The sequence below is a fragment of the Terrapene carolina genome, unplaced genomic scaffold (assembly GCF_002925995.2).
Source record: "Terrapene carolina triunguis isolate 2854851 unplaced genomic scaffold, T_m_triunguis-2.0 Scaffold32340, whole genome shotgun sequence".
In the NCBI taxonomy this organism is placed as follows: Eukaryota; Metazoa; Chordata; order Testudines; family Emydidae; genus Terrapene; species Terrapene triunguis.
Window position 1 is genome coordinate 1 of NW_020696691.1, and position 6639 is coordinate 6639.

General features: G+C 57.5%; 1 protein-coding gene across 1 annotated transcript; it reads right to left on the bottom strand.

Annotated features, from left to right (window-relative positions):
* Positions 1-467: 467 nt before the first annotated feature.
* On the bottom strand, positions 468-5652 carry LOC112118989 (zinc finger protein CKR1-like). Its single transcript, XM_026663081.2, has 3 exons — positions 5505-5652; positions 3596-3688; positions 468-3028 (listed from the first exon to the last, which is right to left on the bottom strand). Exons 1-3 carry the CDS (start codon positions 5590-5592, stop codon positions 1686-1688), a joined length of 1524 nt encoding a protein of 507 aa, XP_026518866.1. The 5' UTR covers positions 5593-5652; the 3' UTR covers positions 468-1685.
* Between the last annotated feature and the right edge of the window lie 987 nt (positions 5653-6639).

A 6639-nucleotide genomic window follows, 5' to 3' on the forward strand; every position in this document is an offset into this window, starting at 1 on the left:
CCCCCCCCAGGGTACTACTCTGTGGTCCTTTAAAAACCAGAGGTCTGTATTTTGTTCGTCAAACAGTTTGTGAGGATCAACCCAGAAACCCCTTTTTTTAAATCCAAAATTGTAAAATGAATTGAATTTAATTTTGTTTTATTTCCAAAATTTTCATTTTTCGCATGTGTCTGCATTTCCCATTCTCACGTTTTCTTTCTTTGTTTTTCTTTAATTTTCCAGTGGAAAAAAAGTTAGAGAAAGTGTTTTTTCTGCCTCCAAATTGCTCTCATTTGATTCCCACTCCTCTTCCAGAGGGAAAAAAAAAAAGATGGGAAAGTTAAATAGCAAGAGAACGTAGAAAAAAGACACATGCACGCATGCACCAACAACCCTCGATCCTCCTCCAAAACGGAATCCTTGAATTGGAGAGGAAAACGTTTTGAATTTCAGATTTTTTTTCATCCTTAAAAAAAAAAAAAAAAAAAAAAAAAAAGGGAAAGAAAGATTTTTCATGAAAAAAATGTCATTCTCGGAATGGAATGAAAAATTAAAATTTGGACCAGCCAGACTCTGAAACCCCTGAAGCCAGACCCCCTGGCTGGTTATTTGCCACTTTCTTTTAGGGTCAACCAGTGAGTGCTGGGCCCTTCCTCTTTAACGCTCAACGTTCTTTAAAGAAAGTTTAAAGGGGCTGGTTCCCCTCTCGGTCATCCTGCTGTAAAGGAGTCCCAGCCGTGTAGGCCGGTGGTGGAGAGAGGAGACACACTATGGCCACTCACCCCCTGTAGCACATTTTTCCTCTTGTGATTGCAATCTGAGAACGTATCCCACAGGACTGGCCCCTTTTCTCCACCCCGCTGCCCTGCTCCCTGCATGTAGCAGAGTCGGGCCTCAAGTGCTTGCTGCCTCTATCTCCCGTTTGCCCTGCAACTGCCCCATCCCACCCTGGGCAACCGCAACAGAACTGCTTCTGAGGCCACATCTGCTCTACAGCCACGGCAGTAACACATCTACGGCACTGCAGCTGGGATGCTGTAGCACTGTAGTGTAGACGCTGCCTACGCTGACAAAAGGGGATTTTCCAGTGATGCAGTAAATCCACTTCTCTGAGAGGCAGTAGCGAGGTGGATGGAAGAATCTATCAACCTAGCTGCGTCTCCACGGGGGGGAGGGGTCGACCTATGTATGGCCCTCGGGGCATGAAAGATGTCATGGGGGGGTCACAGAGGGTGAGGGTGCCAGCGGCTGCACAAGCAAGAATTCGCCCTGTGAACCCTTTATTCCTGGTGATGACGCGTGAGAAGGAAAGAACCCAGCGCTTCTCTTCCATCCCAGGGCTGGCAGTGAGAAAAAAGATCTTATTGCTGGGAAACGGAGCCCCTGTGATTGCAGGGCACTATAGGGTGACGAAACAGCCACGTTTGAAGAGTCACTTTTAGGATACGTCAGTACTAAAGCTGGAAATGTGCTTTCCAGCATGGGTTTTCAGAGGTAGTGAGGCCATCGGGCCGTCCTGGAGGGGTCTTGGTCTAGATGCCCTTGGGCCGTCCCGTGTGGGGGGGGTGTCTCCAGCCCAGAGGCCCTCGGGCCATCCCGGGGGCCTTCTCCCAAGCGTGCAATGTGAAATGGAAGTGCCAGGTTTTCCTCTCCTCTCCCTGAGGAGGGGACGGGGCAGCCTGGCGCAGGCTCTCGGTGGCAACCACTCACGGCGTGCTCCCCGTGTGCTCCCTGTGGTGCTTGGTGAGGGCTGAGCGGACACTGAAGCCTTTCCCGCACTGCCCGCACTTGTGGGGCTTCTCCCCGGTGTGGGTGTGCCGGTGCCGCGCCAGGTCGGAGCTCTCGATGAAGCCCTTCCCGCAGTGGGGGCAGGTGTAGGGCCGCTCGCCGGTGTGTGTCCGGCGATGCTTGGTGAGGTGGGCGCTCTGAGCGAAGCGCTCGCCACACTCGGGGCAGGCATAGGGCCGCTCGCCGGTGTGGACGCGCCGGTGCCGCTCTAGGTGGGAGCTCCAGGCGAAGACCTTCCCGCAGTGCCCACAGGGGTGGGATTTCCGCTCGGGCTGGGGTCCCAGGGCCTCTGAACCCTGAAGCAGCTCCAAGCTCTCCCTGAAGCAGCTGCACGTCCCCTCCTGGTGGGCTCTCCGGGGCTTGGAGCCCAGCCTGCAGTGCTGGCACTGGGGACCCTGCTGCTGTTGTGGTGGCCCCAAGCTCTCCCCAGCGCCCTGGCTGCAGCAGCTGCGTTTCCCCTTCTGCTGAGCTTTCCTGGGCTTGGCCGGGCTCTGCTTGCGAGCGGGTTGTTGGCGCTGCCTGATGCTCCCAGCTGTGTGGGTCCGTTTGTGTCGCGTGAGGTCAGAGCTGTCCCCGAAGCCCTTCCCGCAGTGGGGGCAGCGGTAGGGGCGCTCCCCGGTGTGGGTCCGGCGGTGCTTGGTGAGGTGGGCACTCTGGGCGAAGGCCTCCCCGCACTCCCTGCACCGGTAGGGCCGCTCACCGGTATGGACACGCCGGTGACGCTCCAGGTGGGAGCTCCAGGCGAAGCCTTTGCCGCACTGGGTACAGCGGTAGGGTTTGTCCTCCAGGTGGCCGCGCCGGTGGGCCGCCAGGGCTGGCGGGTCACCGAAGCGCTTGCCACAGTCGCCACACTTGTAGGGGCGCTCGCCGCCATGGGCCAGCTGGTGCTGCCGGAGGTGGGAGCTCTGGGTGAAGCGCTCACCGCACTCAGGGCAGGCATAGGGGCGCTCGCCTGTGTGGACGCGCCGATGCCGCTCCAGGTGCGAGCTCCAGATGAAGCTCTTGCCACAGTCCTGGCACCGGTACGGCTTCTGGCCCTGGGGCGTTCGCTGGTGAGCTGTGATATCCTGCAGTTTCTTGGGGCTGGGCCCCTGAGGGGCGGGTTTGCCCTGTCTCCTCCCTGCCCCTCCCAGCCTCACCCCAGCAGGCCCCTGGCAAACAGCTCCTGAAAATCCTTCCGGCAGCATCTCCCGTGGTTCCGCTGGCTCAGGGCCTTCCTTCGGGGGATTCTCCTCCTCGGTCTCACTCGCTGTCCCATCACCTGCCAGGACAGAGAGAGAATAACTCCCACACTCCGCTCCTGCATGGCTAGGTCTCAAAGCACTTTACAAACCCCCGTTCCCCAGATGAGGAAACTGAGGCACGGAGTGAGGGCATGACTTGCTCAAGCTCACCCAGCAGGCCAGTGGCTAAGCCAGGAATGCACCCCAGGTCTCCTAGGTCCCTGTCCAGTGCTCTGTCCAGTCGGACACTGCCTGCCTGGAATCCACTCCCTGCTCTGGGCGGAAGGAACCTCGGAAAGGGGGGGAACAAACTAAAATAGCTCCCCGGGAGATTAGAAAATCACGGGCTGAATCCCCCAAACCCTCACCCAGAGGAGGGGACCAATTCTGCCCCCATACCCCATCCAAGCCCTCAGCGGGGAGGGTGCCACAGCAAGGTGTTGTCAGGCTGGGTGAGAAGCTGAGAGTGATGCTCACCAGGAGGCTATGACGCCCGCTGGGCACAGTCCAGACCTGGGACAGCAGTGGCAGAGCCGGGGACGCTGATGGGGCCCGGGTGGGAACCCCAGCTGTTTATTGCCCAGTCGGCATAGCTGATCCCTCACCTGGGTCAGACGCTGCTGGGATCTCCCTCTCCTTGGAGCCTCTGCGACGCTGTTCCAGTCGGGAGATCACCTCCGCTTTCAGGAAGGGGAATTCTGTGGGGGGGGAGTCAGGCGGGGCGGGGGAAACAAAGCTCGTTAGGCAGCGACCCCCTCTCCTTGCTCGCTGCCAGCGGGGCTGTGATCACCGTGATCCACAGCCCCTCCCTGGAAGGCTATGGGGCTGCATGGGGGTTCCCCAACTCCCTCCGTGTGATAAGATGCACATGGAGAGAAGCCACATCTACTCCAGGGGATTTATTTGGCCCAGCCACTAGAGAAAGGCAGGTCCCCAAGCACAGTGAGCACCACACAGCTGGGGTTTCCCTATTCCCCTACCAAATGGCAGCTCGGTTGCTCACTCCCCCAGGACTCTGACCAGCCTTGCCCTATCCCCAGGGCCGGGTCTGCACCTGCAGAGCCCCAAGCACCCGTTATGCTATGGTGTTGCCAGCCCTTGCGATCGTCTCACGAGTCTCGCAATATTCGGGATTTGACCTCAAGCCCCGGTTGCTGGAATTGTGAGATTGTGCCAGAATCTCAGGGTTCACTACAAAAAGAGATATGAAAGATGTAAATTTCTAGCCCAGGTGGTGAGGGGCATTGACAAGCTATCACTTTAAATTCTCAGGAGGTTTCCTGGTCCTGTTGGCAGGCTAGTGGGCGCTATAGGGAAGCATGTGTCCTGGGTCTAGCAGCAGTCAGTCTGCAAAGACCCAGCATAGAGCAAGGTGGGGTGAATTGTGCCACATTGCCTGAGGGAGCAGCCTGTTTTCTCTCTCTCTGTTTTTGGTTCTTGTGCATTTCAGTTCTGGATTCTAAGCAACCAAGTTCTGTTGCTTCCAGCTAGAGTCTATTATGTTTCTATCTCGCTTCTTTGCATGTAAGCCAGGAACGCAACAAGGAGCTGCAGAGAACAGTTTGAAAACGTGACCCTGAGTGTGACGCTAACAGCTCAAAAACCAGAAGGTGAAGAAAAGAAGCCCAACATTTTTATGTTTTCAATCTCATGATTTCAAAGCCAATCTCATGATTCCGGGGGTCTGATTCAGGAGTTTGGCTGCGGTAAGAATAACACTCCAACGGTCGTCAGAAAGAACACGCCACATTTTTTACCCCCAGCCCCCTTCTGTCCTGGTGTGGGATCCCTGGGAGACGCTGTGGGGAGGCCAGTGGGGCAAAGGGGATGGGCAGTGCCCCCTGGAGGGGGTCCGGTGATCTCCAACACCAGTACAGGTTACAGTGACTCCAGCATAGCACAATAGGGCACTAGCCCACCCCTAACCATGCCTTAAGATTGGGCCCTCCCTGGGGATGGAAAATACGTGTGAGTGACATGAGACTCATGATCACAGGACATAGTAGTGGAAGGGACCACCTGGCACATTGAGTCCCCAGCTATCTCTGACAGCCCCGTCATATAATCCCATACAAGCTGCAGCTTCAAACTAGCTGTTCCTGAACCTCCCTCCTCTGATGGGTAGAACCCTGCCAATTTCCAGCCTCAGTTTACTCTTGACTAGTTTATCTCCATTTGTTCTTGTGCCGACATGGTCTGGTTGCATTAGCAGATCTTCCCTCTCCCTGGAGCTCACCCCCCCACTCCAAATGAGAAGCAGCCCTCTCTCAGTCTGTGTCTGGCTGGGCTGAACAAGCTGAACTCATCCACGCTCCTCTTGTAAGCTGACTCCACTGCCCTGGGCATGCAGAAGTCCACTAGCAGGGGCCGGAGAGGGGATGGTCTCTCTCAGGCTGGCATCTGTGGACTATGGGGCTGATCCCACTGAAATCTAAAAGACCCAGACCCTGAGCAGCGCTTCAGAGACACCCCCACCCCCCATGTCCGAACGCCCGAGGGGACAGGAATCCTCACCCAGCGACATCAGGGTGTCGTAGCTTTCTTGCATGACGTCCCTGTACAGGGCTTTTTGGTGAGGATCCAGCAGGACGCACGGCTCCATGGTGGAATACACACCCACCTCCTTGCCGGCCGCCGGCCCCTGGAACAGCCAGAGACCCTCACTCAGAACCTGCTGTCCCAGCCACCCCCCCCCCCCCAGTTCTTCCATGGGCCCCACTGCCCCACCTTCTGGTGCTACCTAACGAATAGCACTCTGAAAGACACCTAGGGGGTGGTCTTCTACCCCGGCTCTGCCCCTGGTGCCCACAGCCCAGCCATGTTGCCACTCATGCCTCGGTTTCCCCATCTGTAAAAGGGGGAGAATGACCCTGAGCTCCTTTGTAAAGCAACTGGAGATCTGTGGATGGAAAGTGTGACAGGAGAGCTCCTGCTATTAGCATTCTCACCCTCATCCTCCCCCGCCCAGCCCTAGCCTTTAACTCTGGGGAGTTTCCAGCTGGGCCTGGAGGCTCAGGCACAGCCGTCCTAGTGAGGAGCAGATGATCTGCCATTGCCTGTCCGGGATGAGGGGTTCCCAGACACTTTTCCCCACTGCGGAGTGCGAAACCATTGGTGCCTTGGCTACTGCCATGGCAGGCCGCTGGGGTGGGGGCGGCTGGTACCCCTCTCCCTGGAATGTCAGCGCCATGCTAGACAAGTCCATCATTAACCCCTTCCCCTCGCCTGCTCGCTGCTCCCCCAGCCTCCTGGATGGGCCACCCTCAATCCCACGGCCCGGCCCGCGGGAGGAGGGCAGGATCTGGAGCGTTATCCTGCATCCGAGAAGGGCGAGCAGGGGGAGGTTTCAGGAGGGGCTTTTGGCCCATTTCTCACCCCAGTTTCCCCAGGGCCTTTCCCTGCATACAGAAGAATTAGACCCACAGATGCTTGGAAAACCCTGGGGCACTTTATTCCTGGGCAGACCCGGCCCCTCCCACCAGGTCCAAACCCACCCAGACATTGGTACCCCCACTCCCAGGCACAGAGCCTCTTAGCCAAGTGCAGAACCAAAGGAGCCGCTCTGACGGATCCCCCCCGACACTATCCCCAGGGCAGCGCATCCCCCCAGCAGCGCGGGGACCAGGCAGAGTCAGGAACTGGCTTTTCC